Consider the following 24,984-nt stretch of genomic DNA (forward strand, 5'->3'; position numbering starts at 1 on the left):
CTACTAGATCCTTGGACTTCCCATCCACAGCTGCCTATTATTGGGTTAGTTAGACTACAGACTGTAAGTCATCACAATAAATTCTCTTAATAGATAGAGACATTCCATACGTTATGTAACTCTAGTGACCCCGACTAACGCACCTGTAATAATACAGGCTTACAAATGAAACATTTCAGACAATCTTTCATCAGTTCGACCAAAAGATAAAAAACAATGAAGACACAGGATAAAGGTCATCTGCCGTGTTTGTTTTACTTTGCTTTATTGTGGTACTGGGGATGGAACTCAGGGCTTGCCTAGGCTAGGCAAGCACTTCGTCAGTGAGCTTTGTTCCCACCCTAAAGATGTCTATTTTTTCACAAAGCGTATTTTACAAATAAAGGACCTGAGTTCAAGTCCCAAGCACCTTTGTAAAAAGCTAAGTGTGGTCCCCGTGTCCCTGTAATCCCTGTGTTGTGGAGACAAGCCAGAAGGATCACTAGGGCTTGCTGGATGTCAGAATAGCTCTGGGTTCAGTGAGAGGTCTTGTCTCCAGGTAATAAGAAAAATAATAGAACAGGACATGTGATGTCATCCTTTGTTCTCTGAGCATGCATGGGAAGTCAGCACATACATGTGTGCACATACCACATGCACACACATAAATACACACATATGGGCGGTTCTTTAAGTTTTGTTTTCAATGACTTTGGCTCACTGAGAACGGTATTAAAAGTACGGACTCTAGACGTGACTGAGTGGTATTTAACAGGAGGACTTCTGGGGCTCGAGGGATGGGTTGGGGATCTGAGTGGAGAGGAGCTCAAAGGTCCCAGCATCCCACATGTAGACACTCCTGTAAGGTGAATTCCAAGTATGGCCTTGGGAGCTTGAACGACTCGTTTAGCTTCAGAAGAGCGCATGCGCGTGGAGAGTGAGCTTGCGCAGGAGAGGCCCTTCTCTGACCCCTCCCACCAGGTATGTTTTGAAACCTTTAGGCAACCCCAGGAAGTAGGGCAACCTACTGAGGAACGAGATCAAATTCATCATCAGCAGAATGCTTGTGTATCCAGAGCAGATTGTTGCGATATGAAGTACATTTTGGTCTTTTTTTTTTTTTTTTTTTCCTAATGATTTCATGGGTGGTACCAGTCATGGAGGTATTTGATGGGACCATGATTCATATGTAGTGAAAGTAGAATAAAATTGTTCACAGAAAATGAAATCTGGATGTGACTTCTGCGGTCCTCTTGTCTAGAGTTTTCTACTTTAGAATAAATAAGATTTAAGATAGTAGGTTGTCACCGTCACGGGGTGCTCTCCTTTCTGTGTTGCCACATACAAAAGGCAGAGAGGACTAAGGGCGTGACATAGTTCATATAGAGACCTCTCGGAGCTTGTGTGAGACCCAGGGGTTTAGCATTCCAGGACTACAGTAAAAATTAAATAAGTAAAAAAAAATATTATTTCATAGTGGCCATAAACAGCCCTTAAGTATAAGACATCATAATTTTAAAGTGAATGTAATACAAACTGCATAAAAAATAAGGGAGAGAGAGAGAGAGAGCGAGAGAGAGAGAGAGAGAGAGAGAGAGAGAGAGAGAGAGTGAATTAAGCTTATTGAATAACTAAAGTTATTTTTCTGTGGCCCCTCTACTTCTAGTCTGACATTCTGAGTTGCCTAGTGTGTTCTAACCTACATCTTGGTCCTACTTTCTCTCCCTTTCCTCTTCATAGTCACAAGGTGGGTTGGAGCTTGGCTTCTTATTTCTTTCAGGATCTCTGTGTGAGAGAACACAGGCATCTCTTGCAAAAGAGTCCTATCCCAGCTCTGTGAGCAGCCCACACCACAGCTCAGTGGTAAGGAGACATATCCAACCTGCCAGCTCTGCATTCTCCCTGGTGGCAGTGAGCTCACACCAACTCTAGGCAAGTTCTAAAGGGAGAGCACAGAGAGGACAGAGCCCCACATGGCGGAAGAGCTTCCCGCAGGTACTGCATCATTGAGAGATGTCACTGGAGGTCAGCTGTCTGGTCAGATGTTCCGATACACGTCTCTCTGCCAGCAGGGCCCATGGCGGATGAGGACAAGCAGAAGTATCACCAGGATCCCGGTCACCAGGCAAAATGTCGTGGCAAGGATGACCCTCAGTACTGCGGAACGAGAAATACATGTGAAATTAATACGTTCAGAACATGTGAAGATCACAACAATGAACTCTAAGGAAGTTCATCTACCATTGTTGACTTTTGCCCTGAATTTAAGAGTTAAAAAGATGCTTTATTTTATGTACAGAAATATAGTTTATATAACTTTTTCCTTCTTTGTCCTTCTGGTTTTGTTTGTTTGTTTTCGGAGACAGGCTCTCACATAGCCCAGAGGGGCCTTAAACTCCCTGTGTAGCCAAAGATGAGCTAGCTTCAACTCCTGATCCTCCTGCCTCAACCTCCCAAGTGCTAGGATGATGGGTGCACACCATCCTGTCCAGCTTTTCTGTCTTAATTGTAAATTCTAGAGGAATTTCTGAAGTAGCCTTGGGTTCAGTAAAGTGTCACCACAGATCACAGGGTTAGGGGTCAGGAGGTGACCTAAGCTCTAGTTTCAGCATGACCTTTGACATTTGGCCTGGGCTCTACTACAAACGAAAGGGAACTGACCGAAGTACCTCCATGTCATCTCATAATGATAACTTGTTTCATGCCTTCCTCCCTTTCCTTCTTCTTTCTCCCCATCCCCTTTCCTCCCCTCTCCCCTCCATGGAGTGGACTCAAATTTGCAACCCTACAGCCTCGGCTTCCTCACTGAATTTTATGCATTTTTATATGGTTAAATTATCCATTGAATTTGCTCACAAGTTCAGAGGAAAATCTGTAGAACACTAGTGCTTCAAGAATACAGATGAAAATCACCGCCAGGTAGTGGTGGTGCACGCCTTTAATCCCAGCACTTGGGAGGCAGAGGCAGGCAGATTTCTGAGTTCCAGGCCAGCCTGGTCTACAGAGTGAGTTCCAGGACAGCCAGGGCTACACAGAGAAACCCTGTCTCGAAAAACAAAAAACAAAACAACAACAACAACAAAATCACTGATTTAGCCTATCCTTATCCCAGAGGCAGGAAAGGAAGCTGCAGAAATCATTTGGTTAAGGCCGGGCAAACAATTTTATTGTCCTAGAAACACAGGATCTTATCAGTCTCATGATTTCAAATCCACCTATATGCGTATGACTTCTGAATCTTCCCTCACCTCCAGCTATGCCTTTTTACTTCAGCTTGACTCGTATCCAGTGTGTATTTGGTATGTAGTAGTTCTCCCTTACCTATGGATTCACTTTCTGTCAGGTACAACCAGGTAGCCAAACATTGTATGAATATATTAATGGGAAATTGCAGGAATAAAGGACTCATAAATTTTAAATACTACACCTTTCTGAGAAGCATGATGGTATCTCATGCTGCCCCATCTCAATCTGCCCGTGATATGAAGCAAGTCATCCTTTGTCGACCAAGTCTACGCTGCAGGTCCTGCCCACCAATCACACCATACCACCTTGCTTGCCAGGCAGTTGTTATGTATTTCAGTGCCTGTGTTCAAGTAACCCTTATTTTCCTCAATAATGGTTAAAGACACAAGAGTAGAAATGACAGAATTTGGATACATGAAGAGAAGCTGTAGTATATTTTCCTTGAATGAAGGATGAAAAATATACAATGGAGAGAGAGAGAGAGAGAGAGAGAGAGAGAGAGAGAGAGAGAGAGAGATCATTTATACACCCTTCATTGGATTCATTAGTTTCTAATTCATTTAAATAATTGTTCTATTTTTGCTTTGTTTTTGAAACCATCTCTCATGTGGTTCAGGTGGGTAGGAACTTGCTATGTAGCAGCCAAGGAAGATTTTGAACTTCTTTTTGATCCTCCTGCCTCTGTCTTCCAAGTACTGAGCTTATAGAAGAGCATCATCCCATCCCACTGGGTTCTCTGAAGTCCTGGGGATGGAATCTCCAGCCTCGAGTGTGCCAGGCAGGTAAGTGTTCTAGCAGTTGAGCTACATCTTCAGTCTTGTTGTATTTTCTCATCAGTCTTTGCGTTCATCTCTAACCATGCCTAATCTATAAATTAAACTTTAACATAGGTGTATATGTACAGGGAAAAGCATTGTATGTACAGGTTGAATATTCTCTGCTACGCCAAGCGTCTGCTGGGATCTTGGCACATGGGCTCTGGACATCCAATAGGTATTTCAATCTTAATTTCAAACAAGAATATCCAAGCCTCCTCCACCCAGATCTGTTTCTCTCATAGCCACCCTCCCCTCGGATGATGATAACTTCCTTCTGTTGGCTCGGGGTAAAATGAGTCTTCTGGGATTCCTTTATTGTCCAAATAATCTACACCCAGGAAAGCTTGTCAGTTCCACTGGGGGAAAAAAGAATCCAGAAACCAACGGCTCTTTCCATCTCGGCCACCATCTACTTTGAGCTTTCCCAGACCGCTGTAATGGACTCTTTACCTATCCCCAGCTTCTAGTCTTGCTTCACGGTCTGTTTTAAACACAGCAGCCAAATGTTTACAAGTCAAATTCTGTCATTCGGCTCCTTCAGGTAAAGTGTGCTGTGGACAGATACTCATGTCCACCACAGCAGAAGCTGAGGTCCTGATGGTGACCCATCCAGCCACACTGCCCTTTCAGCTTCGCTTCAAACATTCCTTAGCATCCCTGCTTGGTCTATTGCTTTGGCTTTCAGCATTGCTGGAACGCTCATCTTACAGGCCCCAGATGGGTACTCCTTTCCTGTCTTTGCCCAAGTCTGCTCTTTTCAATGATGTCTTCCCATTTCAAAGTTCATACACCATCCTCCACTTCCTTCCACCAACAAGAACTTGTAATCTGAATCTGCATTTATTATGTATCATGTGTCTCTCATTTCTTCTAATTGACTATACATTTCAGGATACAAGAACTGTATCTATTGGCATCTATGGATCATAGATCAGTACCTGGGACGTAAGTGTTAATATATTAATGCTTAAATGAGAGACTAAAATGAGGGTGTGGCCCAACTGGTAGAGTACTTGCCTATCATGAGAAAAGGCCTGGGTTTGAGTCCCGATACTGCATAAATTGGGTAGGGGTGGAGATGTACCCATTATCTCATACATCATGAGTAGGGGGCAGGAGGGTTAGAAGTTCAAGGACATTCCTTAGTTACATAGGGAATTTGAGGCTACCCTGAGATACATGAAACCATGTCTCAAACACAAAACAACCTCCCCTCCTCCTGCAAAATCACCAAAAATAATGACTTAGAACTCATAAACTGTCAACTTTTAGTTCAGTGTTTTCCCCATGATCAGGATGCTTTCTTTCTTTCTTTCTTTCTTTCTTTCTTTCTTTCTTTCTTTCTTTTTTTTTTTTTTTTTTGGTTTTTTGAGACAGGGTTTCTCTGTGTAGCCCTGGCTGTCTTGGAACTCACTCTGTAGACCAGGCTGGCCTTGAACTCAGAAATCTGCCTGCCTCTGCCTCCCAAGTGCTGGGATTAAAGGCGTGCGCCACCACTGCCCGGCCCAGGATGCTTTTTTAATGCCATGAAAAATCTAATTTTAGGAAAGTTAAATCCTAACAGTTTATTAGAACTGTCCATGGAGCTCGGATAAAGTTGAAGAGAACCAAATAGATTTGAAGAACAGAAAGATGAGACTAAATGGAAATAAGGAGGAGGGACAGATACTAATGATTTACACCTCACCAACACACACTCACACACACATGCGCACAAACTCACACAGACACATGCACACAGTCACACACACACACACTCACACACACACACTCACACAGACACATGCACACACACACACACACACACACACACACACACACACACACTCACTCACACAGACACATGCACACACACACCCCTTAGATGTCTTAAAAGACTATTTCATGGGGCTGGGAATGCTGACACAAGCCTGTAGTCCTATTATTTGCAATACTAATTTGGAAGGGTTTTAAGTTTCTGTCCAGGCTAGCTATCATAGTGAGTCCCTGAAAACGGTAAATTAATTTTCATGGTTAATTTTCTGAATTTAAGAATTTAATATTTTGGTTAGCCCATTAATTTTTGCCTATGCTACCATAGCAGTCCCATGAAATAAGCAGCCCTAGACGTTCATGCAGTGAGCACATGTCCTGTGCCAGGCAGGCTTTGGGAGGTGCTGAGACCCCATAAGCTCCGCTCCTGAGAAACCCAATATGTAACAGGAGAACCAGATAGACAAGTCTGTGATATTGTGACACATTAAAGTGGAGGTGTCACCAATGCCATTCCAACAAAGAAAAGTGCAACCAGCAGAGTATATTGACTTTGTCAAAAGGGGAAAAATTGGAAAGCTTATGAGATTTAAGATGGCCTGTGAGAGAAACAGGATTCCACATGAGACAGAAACTGCCACCCAGGGTATGTTTGGGACACAATGAGTGGTTATGTATGGGTGGCACACAGGAGACAGTGTTGGGCTTAAGGCTTGATGTGCATACTGGGGCCCAGTTTTTATGTTTCTGGTTTAGTCTTGCTCTGAAACACGCAAAAATGATCAGCGGTTGAGATGCCTGGAAGCCAGATGCTCTAGTCTATGGTTAAGAAAATTAACTAGGGATGTCATGATGGTAGATATTGGCAGGTTTCCTACTGAAATCTCAGGCAAGATACCCGAGGCTCCGAACTGGAGTTGTGGATGTGGTGGAGACACGGAGGAGGGAACTGGAATGCTGATCATTCTTGTGGCCGAGTTGAAAAGCGTTGGTGATAGACTAGTCTCCCTGCTCAAGGGGAAGATGAGGGTGAGATAGTCTCCCGGGTTTGTGCTGTGATTGGAGACGGACACCACGAAAAAGGATCTGTACAAATGCTGGGAGGAAATGACCTTTATTTTCAAAGTGAGTCAGAATGATGAGCTCTTCTGTGGATGGATGTGACCAAGAGGTGGCTGCAAATAACAGGTCTATGCTTCTTCACTTAGATGTGGCAGTAAGGATGGTAGATGTGGAAGACGGGGGCTGTGGGTAAGCATGGGATGAGGAGAGCAGCTACCGGATCTTGAAGTGTGATTATTGAAAGGGCTGGTGTAAGAGATCTATCTAAAAGGAACTAGACGTGGGGCAAACACCAAACCAAAACCAGACAGACAGATAGACAAACCAAAACCCTCAGGAAAGACACCCAACTTTGTCCCTTATCATTCCATCTTTCAGTACTGAGTCTTAAACCCAGGGCCTTACACATGCTAGCCAAGCACTCTGCCAATGAGGTGCATTTCCCCCCTGGAAGTCAAGATCATCCTGCCTCTTTCCCAGTGCTGAGATTTCAGGCATGCACCACCACACCAGCTTTTCTGTGAAACTTCACATTTTAAAAATTTATCTGCTTATTGCAACTATAGACAACTGTAGAAAGTTGGCAGTGTTACATTCTAGAAGCTGAGAAATGACCACCATCAGTGTTTCTTATTACAAAGAGGTCCGGAGCAAGCAAGGGCTGCAAAGAGACTCCATCACATGGGAAGACACAAAAGCCGTGTAAGGGAACATGTCAGACACAGTCTTTCTAGCTGGATATATAGCCAACGATGGCCTTGAATTCCCACCTCCATCTCCCAAGTGCTGGGCTTACAGACATGTACCATCATACCTAGTGTTTTTCCAGTGCTGGGAATCAAACTGAGATATTCCTACATGCTGCATCAGCACCCTCCCACCTGAACTACAACCCTAGCCCACTCTTTCATCCTAAGCTTTGGTTGCTATAGTAACCTCTTATTCTCCATGACCTCAGTCTCCTTCCTACCCCATCTAGTCTTTCTCTGTAGCCAGGATATTCCTAAAACCAGCAGCCAACGGCAGCATCCGTTCCCTGCCCAAAACCATTCAGTGACCAGAACAATGCAGCTTGATCTAGGAATCACTACTCAACTACCTCTTCCTAAAATGCCCCATGCTATCTTCAGCTTTCCAACATCTGTACTTTCTCTCTCCCCTTTCTTTAGGACTCTATCTTTCCTGCTCAGCTCCATTCACCTGGCTGGTTCCTTTTCTCCCTCAGGCTTCTGTTTAAACATTGCTCCATTGGAGAAACCTCTTGGACCCCTTAGACTTAGCTAATTCCTTTGTGGTGTGTCTGCAGTGTTGCCTGTGTGTCCTTCATCATGGAGCTCCTGTATGCCTAAGTCCCGTTCCCTGCTAGCCTTGTCTGTCTTGATTGTAGACTTGGTTGGCAGGGCACAGGCTAGATCATCATTGCCAATGCTACAGTTGCCTCCACTGAGGGCAGAAATAGACATGGGGGTTGAATTGCTGTATACCAAGTAATTCTACAAGTGCCAAGACCTTTACTGATGGACATGTCCTGGGAAACTGAAGACAATGGCAACAGGGTGAGAAAAAGATGTTTTAATCAGTTGGTCTTGTCTTTGAGGAAAGAATGATGCTGGGGTTGGGAGGAGGCACACAATGGAGCAGAGGCTCTTAACTATGACTCTGCAAAACAGATGCTAAGTGACAAAGGGTGGGTCTGCAAGTATGGCCAAATGACTGGGTCTTTGCAAAGCGGTCACATTTGAGACTCATTCATAGCTTCTGTCCCCTTACTGACCAACTAATGTAGAGTTCCATTGAGGAAGTCTGGTTGAATCTGGAGGGATGAACACTTATTCAGTCTGCAAACATCAATTGCAGGGTTGCTGGCACCTCATACATGTAGGATATGTGTATATAATTTTTGTCTTGCTTTGGCTATTGGCTTTCTCAGAACATGGGTTCTGTATTCCACTGCCGGACCTCTGACACCTCCACTCCAAGATCACAGTTCAGCTGTTTGAGCCATTTGTCAAATTGATCTTGGACTCTTCTACCTTTTATTTGCTAAATCATGTACTAAATTTGCTGCCTCATTAAAATGGCACCCACCCTTACCGCCTTCCATGTTTAGCCTCTGTCATATAGTACCCATGCTAAGTCACCCAACCAAGTGGTCACTTCCCATACCTAGAATGTCTTAATTTCTACCTATCGCCTATATCACCTGCTGAGACTTTATTGAACAGTTGGTAGAGTCTAGTCCTTTTTCATCAGGAAGTTCACGTATAGAGTTTATTTTATCAGAGGCCATCTTGTCCCACAAACTCCTAACAAGCTTTCTGCTAGCTAGAACCAGCAGGGTGTTGGCAACCTGAATCGGAAGCAAGTCCTCTGGTTTGTGTCACTTGCTGATGTCTGTGAGGAGCAGCTGCGACTAATGTCAAGCTACCAAAGGGAAGTTGTGGAAGTCGGTGTCTGGAAGAGACACACGTGTTTCACCCTTGGATCTGCAGCCTGGTGGCCACTGCTTTTCCTTCTGGTTGAGATGCTCTGATCATGGTCATATTTCTCTTCCCTTGGGTATTGAATTGCCAAGGCTGCTGTGTGGAGGGGGAAATTCTGCAAACATGCTGCAGATAGGTTTAGCAAGATGAGATAAACTGGCTAGGGAATAAAGTACAGAGTGGGCCAAACAGGATGCCCAGGCTGCTGGGTATTGTGTCTAATCAAGGTAAGAAGGAGCTCAGGAGGAAAGACAACTAATTATACACCAGTGAGAAAATATTTATTGAGCACAAAACAATGTCCTATACTGGCTCCCTGAGGTATTGAGGACACAAGAGATACAATTCTTGCTTTGTAGAACTGATATTTTATCTTATGATTCTTATATCCTATAATTCTTGTTCACGCCATAACCCACAGAGTTGCAAGACATGTTCTCGTTCTGAGTAAGATGCATCATGTCTTTAACACATTGTAAACTTCCTAAGGATGCTTTCCTGCCAAATTCTAGCCTGAGTAGATGAGGTAGCGCTATCTAGTGCCTACCCTCTTTATCAGAAGAAATTCAAACTATATTTTAATGTAAAAAAATTAACTTAAAAACCCAGCCGAGTAATTTTATATTATACTAACAGTCACTTCTGTAAAAACACCTGCCACCCCTCCAGGTAAAAAGAGAGCCCTCATGTCTGATTGCAGGACTTTTATTCTAATGAAATAAACATAAGCTTTTCAAAGTTCATTACTAAAGTATCTCCCTTTGAACTTCCTAATGATGAAGCTTTTATTCACGGCTTCTCACTTGCGTTACTGCTGGAAGACGGTTCTTTACATGGGGAAGAAGTGACACACAGAAGCTCGTCAACCCTCATATCCTCTCTTGTGTGTCAGCTTTAGATTCTGCATCTCAGGCACTGGAGTTTTGGGAGACCCTCGGTGGAGCCCCTCTGACCTCTGAGGTGCTGCGTCTGGATATTTTGTTCTTGTCAGGTTATTTATTGACTACAAAGTGCCTTCCAGGAGCTGCTGTATGGATGCCATATATAGAGCTTTCCGGAAAAGCTTGATTTTTAGTTTCTTTGAAAGGAACATGAAGGGACACAGAGAGGCTTTTATTTTTCAGTTTTTGCTACCCAGCGTGCTTTAACATACACATAAAATCTGATCCTTCTAGGCTGGGTATGGAAAGTTCCTCCAGGTGTTCTCCTGTCTCATCTTTTTGCCTTGTGAGAGAAGGCAGGAACAGGTGAGCACTGTTGGGGGTGGGGGGGAATCAGTCCTTTGCACATTAGCCTGGGGTAAGTGTCTTCCTTTTCATGCCGGTAGGCTAACTGGTAGGCTTCGTTTGAAACCTGTTTTACAACAGACATTTCCAGTGCGGTTATAATTCCATCCTGCTCAAGCAAAAACTTTGAGTCCTTCAACAATGGAGTTCTTTGTACAATTCATGGATCCCGCGGCAGCCCCAGAACTTTGACCTAACTCTTACTCCTGATTACACTGGCAACTGTTTTGTGTGTGTATGTGTGTGTGTTGTTTTTTTGCTTTTTTATTTTTTTTTGTTGTTGTTGTTGTTTTTTCACCAACATTGAAAGAAACACCAACCAAATTAGAAGTAAGGTTAGACAGAGAGGTGTGGCTTACAGCGAGAGGTTTCTAAACGAAACAGTTATCAATCCAAACCCATTTCCTTCCAAGCTGGGGACAAAAGCTAAAGAACTTTCTGGAAACCCCAGTTGCTTGAGAAGGCACCTTGCACTTCCTTCAGAGCTCTGCAAGCCCATTAACCCGAAGTGTTCTCAGTACCTTGGTGACTGCTTGTGCCCATACACTCTGTGGCCCAGTCCTGGGGGATCACAGGGTCCAGTAGCTCCGCAAACTTCTCCAGAGGGCAGCTGTGGGTGCAGCCCGGCAGCGTGAGTGGATAGGGCTCGTTCTGGGTCTCATTCCGATAGTACATCTCCACAAAGTGCCCCCTGGTGCGACAGGCAGAGGACAGAGCTGTTAGTTCTGCAATGCTAAGTTGTTCTGTACAATTTCTTCCCACCCAGCTGTAACATATCCCTAAGGACCAGTGGAAGAGCTCATGAGAAAGAAGGGATTCCAGCCAGTTTGTGTGCGGATGGAGGAGTTTGGGGATGTAGAGATTAAGACAGGTACAACAGGCTTGGGGAGTGGAATTGGGAGGGCTGACTTGTTAGAAAAACAGGGCACGGAGGATGAGGACAGTATCCTTCACCAGAGAAGATGCTGATCAGTAGAGATGGGTGTGAATTTGAATGAGAATCTGCTGGTTGTTGTTGTTGTTGTTTTTTTTTTAAGACTTATTTTATTTCATTTTATTATTTTTTATTTTTTTAATTTTTTAATTTTTAAAAATTTTTTTTTGGTTTTTCAAGACAAGGTTTCTCTATGTAGCCCTGGCTGTCCTGGAACTCACTCTGTAGATCAGGCTAGCCTTGAACTCAGAAATCCACCTGCCTCTGCCACCCAAGTGCTGGGATTAAAAAGACTTATTTTATTTTATATGTGTGTATGCTTGTGAGTGTATACCATGTGTGTGTGGGTATCCATGAAGAAAAGAAGAGGGCTCAGATCTCCTGGAGCTGTAATTACAGGCAGTTGTGGGCTGCCCAATGTGGTGCTGAGAACCAAACTCCAAGTCTTCTGTAAGAGTAGTATGTGTTCCAAACTGCAGAGACCTCTCTCAAGACAGGTTTTGTTTGTTTGTTTGTTTGTTATGAGTAGCCCCTAATTCCTGTTGAATCTGCACTTATCCCTTGGTGTAGCTTTCTTTACTTTTGTATTGAGGGAATGAACTGTTCCAATTTCTTAGCTCTCATGTATTAAACTGGCCTCGTATAAGGTCCTAAGCAACAAGTTGGAGGCTTCATCAAACAGGTTGGTGCAGGGCCATTCAACCTTCCAGCAGTTTGGTTGTAGAAGTAAGATTTGGGGAGAGCCCCACTTAGAACAACTCAGGAGCCGGGCAGTGGTGGCGCACACCTTTAATCCCAGCATTTAGGTGGCAGAGGCAGGTGGATTTCTGAGTTCAAGGCCAGCCTGGTCTACAGAGTGAGTTCCAGGACAGCCAGGGCTACACAGAGAAACCCTGTCTTGAAAAACCAAAAAAACCCAACAAACAAACAACAACAAAAAACAACAACTCCTGAATCAAATCCATATACAGTTTCTCTCCAAGAGAACTCTCAACTCCTGGTATTCTCTCTCTCTCTCTCTTTTTTTTTTTTTTTTTTTTTTTTTTTTTTTTTTGTTTTTCGAGCAACAAAAATGAGTTCATGGTTAGGGGTCACCACAACATGAGGAACGGTATGAAAGTGTCTCAGCATTAGGAAGATTGAAAATCGCTGCTCCAGAGGACAGTGGTCAGCTCAGGGAATAGGGAGGGGCTTTCTTCATCTTTGTTTTCATTTGATCTCTCCGTAAGGAGAATTTTTATCTTTGTAAACAAGAGAAATTTTTGCCTTCCAGTTTTCCACTAATGACAAACTACAGAAATGGGTAAAGACTGTTACTTATTTCCAAAGAGGGGGGAATGTGGGGGGTCTGCCAAGATGTTGGGACTCACTTTCACATTCTGTCCCTTCAGTGATTTTCATTCATTCCTCTCTTATTTCTCTCCTCTCAGGGATTATTTTAGTATTCTAAATAAGTCCTCTCCCTCAGCCAGAAACACAGAAGTGAACAACATAGACAACTGGAGGTAGGCCAAGATGTCAGATCAAGTTCTCTTGGAGAGAAACTGGATATGGACTTGGTTCCTGAGTTGTTTTAAGTAGGGCTCTCCCCAAATCTTACTTCTACAACCAAACAGCTGGAAGGTTGAATGGCCCTGCACCAACCTGTTTGTGGAAGTAACTCAACAATGAGAGAGTCAGGAGAGAAATTCAAGTAGGATTTAATGATCTGTTCCATTGTGATGACGTCAAGTTTCAACTTGTCAATGTCGTTATATGCAAGCCTTTAATGTCGTATTTTAAAGAATGAACACAGTACTGCAAATGTTCATTCATGAGATTTTTTTTGTGTGTACATGCATGTGATATGGCATGTGTGTGTGCATGCACACCTATGTGTTCATGTGTGGTGATCAGAGGTTAATGTTAGGCATCTTTCTCCCTTGCTTTGCCCCTTAATTTGGAGACAGGATCTCTCAGTGGTGGATGTGGAGCTGCCTGTTTGGCTATAGTGTCTGGCCATTTATTGCCAGGATCTGCCTGTGTTTGACACTCAGGACTGGGGCTGTAAGATGCACACATACACAGTTTTAATATAGGTGCTGGAATCTGAACTCAATCCTCATATCTGCCTAGCAAGTACTGTGTTCATTAAGCCAATTTTCCATCCCTTAAGATACATTAAAAAAAAAAAAAAACAACAACAACTCCCTAATAAGGCATGAGTTGGTACTTACATCTTGGAGTGACATTTTCAGCGACAGCAGCCCCTCCCCCCTCAAGTGGCCTTGATGACCAATAGTCCATCAAAATCATAATTATCTTTCCAAAGGCTAGAATTATGGCCCAGAAGTGACTGCATTTTGAAGTCTCCCTTGAAGCTTGAAGGGATCAAATGTGTCATTTTAGCCAGTAAGGTATGAACAAAATGACGTGTTTCTTTGGGTCTGGGGTACTTGATATAATCACCTTTTCCACTCCCTAACTCCTTTGTATAGAGCTGCCCACAGGTCGGCAGCTCTCCAAGCTGTAGGTCAAAAGCCCAGTGCCTGATGATGATGATGGTGGTGGTGATGATGGTGATGTGCCCTCACACCGAGAAACACCAGCCTTGACCTAGTGACCAGCTACACTCTGCACTGGAGGCTTAGATACACAAGAGCTTAATTCCCATTGTGCGATGCCTCTAAGGGCCCAATCTTCACGGATGCAGAAGGGAAAGTTAAGAACCTGCTAAGAACTGGAAACAGCCTCTCTTTGTGTTACTATCTTGTCTTCTTTCAGCAGAAAGTCTGAAAGGATGACTTTGAAGTCAGGATCAGGTAATAAACAACTAAAGCCTATGTTAACTTGGACTCCCCCCTCCCCCCGCCCCTTGTTCTAACTTAAAGCAGGCAATCAATTTTAACCTTTGACTCTTCCCTGGAGTACAGAGAAAGGTATTCTACTATAACAACCAGGTTAACCTGTGTGCATGTGTGTGACTCTTTGATAAAGTTTGTGTGTGTTCAGGTTTTTTGGTGGAAAAGTTAATAGCAGGGACTTGATTCAGGCTGTTAGAGAAAGTGACCCAGTGAGCACATACTACAGTACCCCAGGAAAATTTATGACTTTGCACCCCAGTAAGCTCAGGACTATTGGTGCAGACACCAGAGAGGAGAGAGGGCCGAGGAAAGTTGATAATGCTTCTTGTCTTAGATCTGAAGAGACAGCCTATTCCTAGAGCCGATGCTAGGGTTTAGCTAGATTTCTCAACTACATGCCCAGAGTGGCCTTCAGACTTTTGTGTTAATGAGAGAACATTCGTTTCCAAACTCTTATTGATCTATTTGCTAGTTTCCACTGTGGAGTCTTCTCTCCACTGACTTGAAGTGTTTGAGAGCAAGAATAGCTAAGTTGACATTTTAGTTCTACTTTTTCATGCCTAGCGTTCAGTCAAAGGTTTAGGAAAGAGACTGTCTACCTCCTCCTGACCACAATGGACCCACTTTCTTTGTAAACAGTTAAGACATTGGCTGAGGATGAAGTCTGGGTGGTATTTTAACATTTCCTGACAGGAAAGAGTCTCCCTGCTAAGAGGCTCTGAACAGCCTAATACATATATCAAGGGGAGAGGTATGTGGACCAATCACAGTGCATCTCATATGCAAATGAAGGTGTGGATTTGGGCCAATCAGAGCACACACCTCATGTAAAACTGAGAGTGTGCGTTTCATCACTTAGTTCTGCTTTGCTAGCATGGGCTGCAGCGGTCACTCTGCTACGCCACAAGGGGACCTGCCTCTGCCTTTGGCCTAGGTTGAAATGGTAGTTAAGTTCACATCTAGCCAAATCTTGTGTTAGCAAAATGTCTGATAGAAACTGTGTGGAACTGTCCTTGCTGGCACTGAACCTGAGGAGCTGGTGCAGCAGCTGTGACTGTTGTATGTCTTTCAAGGCATTCATGGAATGTTCAAAACGGCTGAAGTCCCTCAGTCCCAGGTAAACTAGGACATTTGAAATCTCTAACCTGACTTGTCTTTGCTCTTTCTTCTTTTCAGAGGCCAAGCTAGTCATTGGTGGAGGGTCATACCAGGCCACCAGTGGGTTAATACTGCTTGGCGGTAGGGCTTTAAGACTATCAGCTGGTGGATATGAGTCACAGGTTTGCACTGTTTAATTGAGCGATATTTTACACACTCATCAGGCATCTTTCTTTCCCTCTTGGTGTCTTGAACTAGACAGTCCCCCCCCCCCCAAGAAAAAAAAGTAATGTCTGTCTACTTGTTATATTACCTTCATTTAAAAAAAATTAATTTCCTTCCCTTTGGATGTTTCTTTCAATCCATCTTCTGTGGGTACATTATTTCCCAGAAGGCTCATGGAATCGAAGGAGCCAAAAGCATTGTTATCACTATCCCTTCCCTCTGAATATAAAGCCAAACCAAGTAGAGACTGGCTTTAAGTCAGCAAGACCCAATAATTGCAGGCTGGCATAGCAGCACAGGCCTGTAACTCTAGCACTCTGAAGGCTGAGGAGGGAGGGTCAGTGCCAGCTTGTGCTGCAAACTGAGTTCAAGACCGACTGACTCCAGCTATATTGTGAAACGCTGCCTAAACCAACAGGTCAAGAATGAAACACCTAGCTGAGTGCTATAGAGGGTTGATGGGTTGGGTTATAGAAGAGGAATATGGTCCTGGTAGGATGACATTCTCCAGCAGATAGTCCCACACCCATGATTATATGGCCGTCATTGGACTTAGCTGGGTAGCATATAGAGGACAAAGTTGGGAAAGCGTGTGTGTGTGTGTGTGTGTGTGTGTGTGTGTGTGTGTGTTGTGAATCCAGGAGGAGTTCAGGGGAAGATGGAAGTGAACACATTCAAAGTACATTGAGTGCATTTATAAAATTCTCCAAGGATTAATAAAAATATATATATTAAAAAAAAAATCTCTACGAGTTCCAGACAGCTTGGTTTGCAGAATGAGTTCCAGGGTAGCGGAGGATGCATAATAGGATCCCGTCTCAAACACAAACAAACAGACCCAAACTGATAAGAGCAAAGCAGGCACTTACCCATTATCATGGTACAATTCCATTATGTGGCAAGAAGCATAGGGAGGTAGAAGTCCATTATAAACATCTAGCGCCATCTGCAGGCCACTCACAGTAGTGTCGTGCTACAGAGATAAGAAACAAGTACTTTTACTGTTTGCTTCCTGATTCGGATTTTACACGTGGCAGGCTTCAACCTGTGTAGGATACAGTGCCAGTTCTCGATTCCCCCATACTCTCAATGAAAATATGGAAAAGGGGAAAGAGTGAGCTTCTCTTGCATGTCTGGGCAGTAGAATTTACTCATCTATTGTTTGCGTTTAAAAGATTAAAAAAAAATTTTTATCTAGAGAAATTAGGCACCTTGCTTAGTTTCATAAGTAGAGTAATTGTGAAGCGAATCTTCTTATTTTAAGTTTCATGCCTGTGGAGGGCCTCCCCGCTTCTGCATGGTATATTGATTTTCAACAAATTAAAAAAGTCCTGGACACATGGTAAGTTGCATTTCCCACCTATTTGCAACATCTTTGATTTTAAAGTTGAAGAAGAGTATAGGAGACCAAGGGTGTGTAGGGAGGTTAAAGATGTGGGGAAGTGGAGATTGTAAGATTTTAAAAAGTAAGTAACTAATGCAATGGTTATTTACTATGCAATCTGTACCTCCCATTTCTATAAAATGGGAGAATATTTGAACTGTCCGGGGCCGGGACTAGACCTCAGTTGGTACAGTGCACAAATCCCTGGGTTCATTCCCAGTATTGGGGAAACACACACACACACACACACACACACACACACACACACACACACTTATTGCATGCATCTGGGTGCCTAAGATGTGCGGCAGTGCACACATATTCAGAAGAAGTTAGCACCAATCTAGTGATAGAAGAGGACACACGGCTGAGACTTTGTAGAATCTAAACAAGGTAGGACTGGAAGCACATTTAGAAACTTTACTCAGCTGGCAGCATTGTCTAATCTCACCTCTCTCTCAGAGCACTTCCCTTATCTTCCTGTGTGGACTGCTTCTCTAGTCATTTCCATTCAGAGTCCCTGATGGTAATAATGTCCCCGTGTCTTCAGGCACCTTTCCTTTTCTCAGGCCAGACCATAGCTTTCTGCATAACCCAGCTAACGCTTCCCTCTCCTGTTACCACCCTAGTTTTGTGCCACACCCCGACTTAGTCCTCAGCTTCCAGTCACCTATGGGAGGACTCGCTCCCACTGTGCTGCCCCCATTTTACCTCCCCAGTCCAGTCTTCCCCAGTGAACAGTGCAACCGAGGCACTTAAGCTTTCTTCTTCCTTTTCTTTTTTCCTCTTCCTTCCTCCCTCCCTTCCTTTCCCTCTCTCCCTCATCTCTCTCTCTCTCTCTCTCTCTCTCTCTCTCTCTCTCTCTCTCTCTGTGTGTGTGTGTGTGTGTGTGTGTGTGCACACACTCACGAGTGTGTCTTTCTGTTTTAAACAGGGTTTCAGTATACAGCCCAGACTAGCTTGGAACTCTCTCTGTCAGTGATTCTCAACTTTCCTAATGGTACAACCCTTTAATACAGTTCCTCGTCTTGTTTTGACCCCACAATAACAAACTTATTTCATTACTATTTCATAACCATAATTTTGCTACTGTTATGAATTGTAATGTAAATATCTGGTATGCAGGATATCTGATATGCGATCCCTGTGAAAAGGTCATTCATCCCCAAAGGAGTCTCGACCCACAGGTTAAGAAACACTGCCTTGTGTGGTCCAGACTTGCCTTGGACTCAGCAATCTTCCTGTCTCAGCCTTTCAGTTAAATGCTGGGATTACAAGCAGAAATTACCACATTCAGCCTGAGGCTTTGTTCTATGTAATCAATTTAGGTTTAAACAGTTGCATGTAGTTACAAGGTTCTATATCAGGTAGACCAGTTAGTTATTTTTTTTTTTAAACAAAAAATGTTCCTAGCTGTTCACTGTTCCAGCAGTTTTTTCCCAAGCCCTACATACCAAAGAGGAAGTGCTTACTATCCCTTTTCTTTTAATGATTCAGGTCTGTTTAATCCAGGATGCCTGAGGCATCTCTTCCCCATGCCCTGCAGCAGAAGCATGGCTGGCTGCCTCTTTGGAAATGGAAAAGCCCTTGCTTCTCGTGGATTTCATGTTGCTGTTGTCGTCTGGCGTGTATAACTGTCTTGCTGTCGGTATTCGTATTACAATGTAAATTCCTCAAGGGCAGAATGATGTATTTAATTCTAGATGCTTTGTGACGGAGACCCCAAGATGACGCTGTCCTACACTTGAACACGTATGTCTATGCTAAATGCCTACAGAGATACTTACTGCAGAATACATGACCAGCTTTTTGAACTTCTGTGGCTGAGTTGCAAGCTTCATGTTCTTGAGGATTTCATTGACCAGGACGCCTTAAAGGAGACAAGATCAACAACAGAGCTGAGTCAAATATAGGCTTATGCAGTGGTCTGTGGGATTCTGGCCTAAGCACAGTCGGTAGTTCTATCTGTTGCGAGTTAACAGACTGGGCAAAGACTCAGTCTTGGCTTGAAAGCTGCCTCATGCCAAGCAGTGTGATTTAGGTCTTGTGAAAACTGAAACTTAGAGGCATCCATGCCTTACACAGCTTGGAGAGGAGACCTGAGTGGGCCCCTGAGCCCTCTCCTATCCTAGCTTTCATTCAAGCTCAAGTTAGGAGGCTGTACTCTTGGAAGTTTCCGTGCTTTTCAGATTATAAAGATAGTTCGTTGTTAGCTGATGATCTTTTTCAAAGTCAGCCTGAGATGATGGCATGGCAGATACTTGAATCTTCACCTCTGGCTTCTACTCCCTGGTAGTCAGACCTGTGGGGGGCCCTGGAAAAAAAATCTCTATCTATCTATCTATCTATCTATCTATCTATCTATCTATCTATCAAGATATCATGGACTGTTTCCTGTTTCCTTTTTTTTTTTTAGCTTAGCCAGAGAGTGTGTGTGTGTATGAGAGAGAGACAGAGGGGGGAAGGAGGGAGGGAGGGAGGGAGGGAGGGAGGGAGGGACTACATGGGCTCAGCCAGCATCATTAGCTTTCACATAACACTTCTGTATGCCATTTGCAGAGTTAATCTTCATTTCCTTTACATCCAAAATTTGGACTCTTCTCTTGAGGTATTGAGCAAAGTAGACAAACAATCAAACACTTGCCATTTGCAGTTTGTAGACAGTGAAAGCTGGGGAAAGTGGCAGAAGGTAGACACCCAGCAATGCCAGAGTCTATTTTGAGGATGTACTGCCTCAGAGACACCTCCCTAGCCCCCAACCTTCTCTGTTGTGTTTCAAGAGAGTTGAATCCTTGAAGCCCTGTTAGTGTCTGTGCTCTGGCTCAGGAGTGGGTTGTGGTCAGTTTTATAGTGGTACTAGGGACATAGCTATAGGCAAAACAGAATATGAGTGTGGCTGTTTCAATAAAACTTTATTAGAACCCCCCTTTTTAGCCATTGCTGGAACATTGTCCATCAATCCCTTTGTGACTTCTGACTCCAATGTGTCTTCTCCATTTGGAGGAACACTGATTTCCCGCCTCTCCAAAGGGCTAGGCAGAAGTGTCAGGTTCTATCTTCCCCCACCAGAAAGGTTGATGATGTTCAGTTTGTACAAGGATGCCATAAAGGTCAGGCGGCTGGCATGGCAGGTTTTCAGGAAGGAATGAGTGTGGTACTGTGGGGAGAGGCTAATGGCACAACTGTCCCTGTGGATTCACCCCGGCACGGCTCTTATAGAGAGACTAAAGCCATACAAAGGTCTAAAACAATCTTGGAACAGAAAGCCAGATGTTGCCAAGTAGGGGTAGAAGAGAAAAGCACCAGGGAAGAGCAGTGTGGTAAACGCAGGGAGAGAGTAATAGTGTAGGCAGCCTTCATTAAAGCTGGGTAAATGCAATGTAATGCGAACTTATTTACAAAACCAGGCACAGGGCTGAATTCAGCTTGCAGGCAGTTATTTGCCAGTCCCTGGTCTATGGCAAGAACAGACAAATGTTCCTGAACTACACTTGGGGGGTTTGGGAGGTGTGATGGTTTGTATGTGCTTGGGGAGTGGAACTACTTGGAGGTGTGGCCCTGTTGGAGTAGGTGAGTCACTGTGGGCATGGGCTTTAATATTCTAGTCCTAGCTGCCTGGAAGGGAATATTCTGCTAGTAGCTTTCAGATGAAGATGTAGAACTCTTAGCTCCTCCTGTACCATGCCTGCCAGGATGTGCCATGTTCCTGCCTTGATGATAATGGACTGAACCTCTGAACCTGTAAGCCAGCCCCAATTAAATATTGTCCTTGTAAGAACTGCCTTGGTCATGGTGTCTGTTCACATAGGAAAACCCTAACTAAGACAGGAGGTATGTATGGGCACATCTTACTGAACACTGCCATCCACAAAACCATGTAAAAAACAACAGTTTCAGCAAAGGTGAGATGGCACTGGTCACCACCCAGGTGTTCTGCTATTGCTGTGTCATGGAGGCAGTGTATGCTTTCTACAGAGGGTTGTGTCCAGCTACTTTACCATTCAATTGCCATACAATTGACAAGTCTCTCTCTCTCTCTCTCTCTCTCTCTCTCTCTCTCTCTCTCTCTCTCTCTCTCTCCTAACAGGATTGTAACAACAGGCTGAGAGAATGTTTTGTAAAAAACCACGCAGGAAGCTGGACGTGATATGCCTTTAATCCCAGCACTTGGGAGGCAGAGGTAGGCATACGAGAGTGAAACCAGCCTGGTCTATCTACGTAGAGACTTTAAGGCTATCTGGAGATGTATAGTGAGATCCTATCTCAAAACAGCAGCAGCAGCAGCAGCAGCAGCAACAACAACAACAACAACAACAACAACATCAACAGAAATCCCATGCAAGAAACAAGTTTTCTAGTTAATCAAGGGCAATGAATTTGATCCAGGAAACAGGTCAAGTGTGTTCACATCAATGTCAGCCTTTATACTCCAAGACCAGACATCTTGGAGAAGGACTATTCTGTACAGAATCTAGTACAATCCTCTCTTCAAATGGAGAACTAATACTTTCAGAGAGGAAGTACTCTCCCATCCCCTGTGCAATCCTCTAGGAGTCAGAGTGGGGGGGGGGGTGTAGTAGAAAAGAATAAATCTAGGATGAACCCCACCTCTACTCATATAAACAAACCCATTCGATCAGCATTAGACTTCTGTCCAATGTAAAGCACATTGGGATTTAATTAAAATGTAGATTTTTCATTCTACAGGTCCTGGGTGGGGCCCAAGAGTCTCCTAACCACTGCTGGGGGTGTGCTGATGCTTCAGCCTACACTCTGAACAGTGCATTCCTGAACCCATCACTGATGTACTTGGGGGACCGAGTCTAGGAGTCCACCTTCACTTCCTGATGGGGCTTGGAACTGAAACATACTGGGCCAGAACTGAGGCCTTCTGCTTTTGTGGCCAGCGAGGTCCTCTGCATCCCTCGCTGTGAAGCACACACAATGGAGCTGCTTTCCTGCTTCTCCTCCCGGTCTGTACCCTACTCGTTAAACTTGCCAGCAACTTAAGAGTTCCATTTAAGACTCCTTTCTGGTGTGACACACTGCCTTCCTCAAAGGCAGGAGCTTGCTGCAGAGGGAGAAAGTGTGGAGAAAAGATCTGAACAAAGGTCTGCCTCTGTGCCATGCAATGGGGACTTTTGCCACAGCAGCTAAGTAACACCCTTAGATCCTTGATGACCCTTGTCTTACGCCATCAGCCCCAACCTACTTTATTTGTCTTATTCAAGTTTGCTCCTGGCCTTCCTAATTTCATGCCTCCCACGCTGTTCTGGTGACAGCTGACAGACGACACTAGTTTTCTAGCTGCAGTCACCGAGTCTAGTCGATGACTTGAGTGCTTTATCTACTTATCCAGTTCCTGAGTGGGTATCCTCCCAGTCTGGACTGCTTCCCAGAGCACGTTGCCTCTGTGTATTCTCTAAGGGACTTGTTTTGATTGAATGATGAACATCTACTAGTAGCCAAAATCTTGATATAATTATACTACGGTCCTCAAAACATTTAGAACACGTCGGCCTGAGAGATCTTCTCTGCCGTGTCAACAGTTAACACGGCTGGACCTTCTCTTGCTTACCCTCAATGCTAATGACTACATTAACTACATCTGAAGCCGACTCTCCCTAATTCACATCTTGGCCTGCTTACGCTAACATCCTTGCAGGCCCCTGTATCCATCCATCCTGGCTTCTTTCTTCTACTCTCCTATCCTGATTTAAGGGCCCAATATCCTCCTTACTGGCTTTGCCTTCATGATGGGAGGGTGTCAAAGACTACAATGGTGAAGTGGGGTCACTGATCAACGTCTTGATGACGTTCAGTGCCAGTGGAAGAAGTCATATAAACTTGTCAATAGTGGTACTTGTCAACTGTTTGCAAAACATACCCAGCTTTTGCCAAACTTCCCACGTGTACCTCATCCTATCAGCTACCAGATACAATCCACTCTCCTGGAACCCAGACATAAGTCCTTAATTATTTCGCCTGGAAGAAATGGAAAAGACCATTTGTCTTTAGCCCCAAACTTTCATTTCCAGATGTAAAAATTACACCCAGAGTGGGCAATGTCAATGCAGTGTTGACGGACAGTGTGTTAGGTACCTGGCACTAATTTGTTCTAAGTCTCTTAAACATACATCCATTTTAGTTGTCAGTGTCTCCTGCATATGGTTCTTACCATATCCACTCTGCAGAATGGAAACTTCAAGACAATAAAGTGACCTGTGTAAAGCCAATCACTGCGTGAGTGATGGGACTAGAGCTCAGACCCAGACTGTCCAACCCCAGACCCAACATTCTTTTCTTGTTTGAAAAAAAAAAATACTCACCCCCTTGGAGTCTAGATTTCTCTTTCTGCTTGTGAATTCCATAAAGAGATAGCAGAGATAATTCCGATAACTCTTTCAACTTAGTCATGGCCTCTTCCGTGGCCCAGGAGGGCAAGGTGAAATTGTGAACACGCTGTAGAAAAGGGGACAGAGGAATATATGTGCTCACAGTTGTGAATTATGATTTCCTTTCTTGATTTCTGTTTTCCCCGTCATCCTACAAGCAGGACAAGTAGGCCAGGCAGCCTCAACCGAGGAATTGCCCCTTTCAGATTGGGTCGGCCTTAGGGTAGGTCTATGGGGCATTCATTTTCTTAATTGGGAATTGATGCAAGAGGGGCCAGCCCACTGTGGGCAACACCACTTTAGCAGGTGGTCTTGGGTTGTATAAGAAAGTTGGCTAAGTGTGAGTCAGAGGGAGAAAGGCAGTAAGCTGCATTCCTCTGTGGTCTGTCTCTATGACAAAGGCAAACAACCATATAGGGTTAGATGCTGTATCCTAAAAATGAGAAGGACTTGCTTAAAAGGCCAGCTATAAAAGTCCACATATTTCTGGAATTTTCACAGGTATACTACAAGCTTCTAGTTCACTGGCTGGGGGAGCATCTGTGCTCCATGCACAGTGAATACTAGTAAGTGTTTGCTAGTTGTATGACGGACCTGCAAGCACCAAAGATACAGACCTTGTGCACATGTCTATTACCTATTAGGAAGAGTTATGAGGGCTCCTTTGGCTTCAAAAGTTGGAGAGTGGGAAGGAAGAAGAAGAGAGAAAGAGAGAGGGGGAGAAGAAGGAAGAGAAGAGGTTATGAGAAGAGCAGAGTGAAGTAAAGAGATGCAGAAGGAAGATGCAGGGGATGTGACAATGACCCCAGGTAACATGGCCTCATTACAGAATAGCTCAGGTCAAACCATTTGAAGTTGCTGGGGTGTGGCTGAGTAGTAGAGCTTGCAGGTAGCATGGCCCTGCCCTGGCCTTAATACCCAGAACAAGCAAATGAGCAAATAGAAAACTATAGTAAAGAAAAAGAAAAAGGAAGAAGGAAGAGGAGGAGGAAGAGAAAGAGGAGGAAAGGGAGGAAGAGGAGGAGGAAGAGAAGGAGGAAAAAAGGGGGAAGAGGAGGAGGAAGAGAAGGAGGAGGAAAAAGGAGGGAAGAGGAAGAGGAGGAGGAAGAGAAGGAGGAGGAGGAAGAGGAGAGGAAGCAGCAGCCATAGCAGCTGCCACCAGGACTGGATAAAGAGAAAGGATGGGAGAATGCATGGTTGGGTCACCGGAATATCATGGAGATAGGCAAACTGTGTCATCTCTCATTGAGATAGACGTAGGAAGGTAACTCTTGCCCCATACACTCATGGTGACCTCCATGTCAGAAGTGGGCATGAGGTATGCGGTGGTCAGAACTTTGCTCCAAGATATGAGAATAAAAATTACTCTGTTTGGCCAGAAGATGGAGCCAGGTGAATGAGAAGCATCACATGGCAGAAAACAAAAAAAACCAAAAAAACAAAACAACAACAACAACAACAACAACAAAAACCTGAGTA

The 24,984-nt window shown here is 44.1% G+C and overlaps 1 protein-coding gene across 1 annotated transcript in view; it reads right to left on the minus strand.

Moving 5' to 3' along the window:
* Positions 1–230: 230 nt before the first annotated feature.
* Acp3 (acid phosphatase 3) overlaps positions 231–24,984 on the minus strand; it is a 45,848-nt gene continuing 21,094 nt past the window's right edge. Inside the window, exons 7-11 of the mRNA XM_034484457.2 lie at positions 23,440–23,572; positions 18,898–18,980; positions 16,596–16,699; positions 11,148–11,317; positions 231–2,136 (exon numbers count right to left, since the gene is read on the minus strand). Of these exons, the coding sequence (XP_034340348.1) occupies positions 2,018–2,136; positions 11,148–11,317; positions 16,596–16,699; positions 18,898–18,980; positions 23,440–23,572 (609 nt within the window). The 3' untranslated portion in view covers positions 231–2,017. The remainder of the gene's footprint in view (positions 2,137–11,147; positions 11,318–16,595; positions 16,700–18,897; positions 18,981–23,439; positions 23,573–24,984) is intronic.

Source organism: Arvicanthis niloticus, chromosome 21, assembly GCF_011762505.2.
Source record: "Arvicanthis niloticus isolate mArvNil1 chromosome 21, mArvNil1.pat.X, whole genome shotgun sequence".
NCBI lineage: Eukaryota > Metazoa > Chordata > Mammalia > Rodentia > Muridae > Arvicanthis > Arvicanthis niloticus.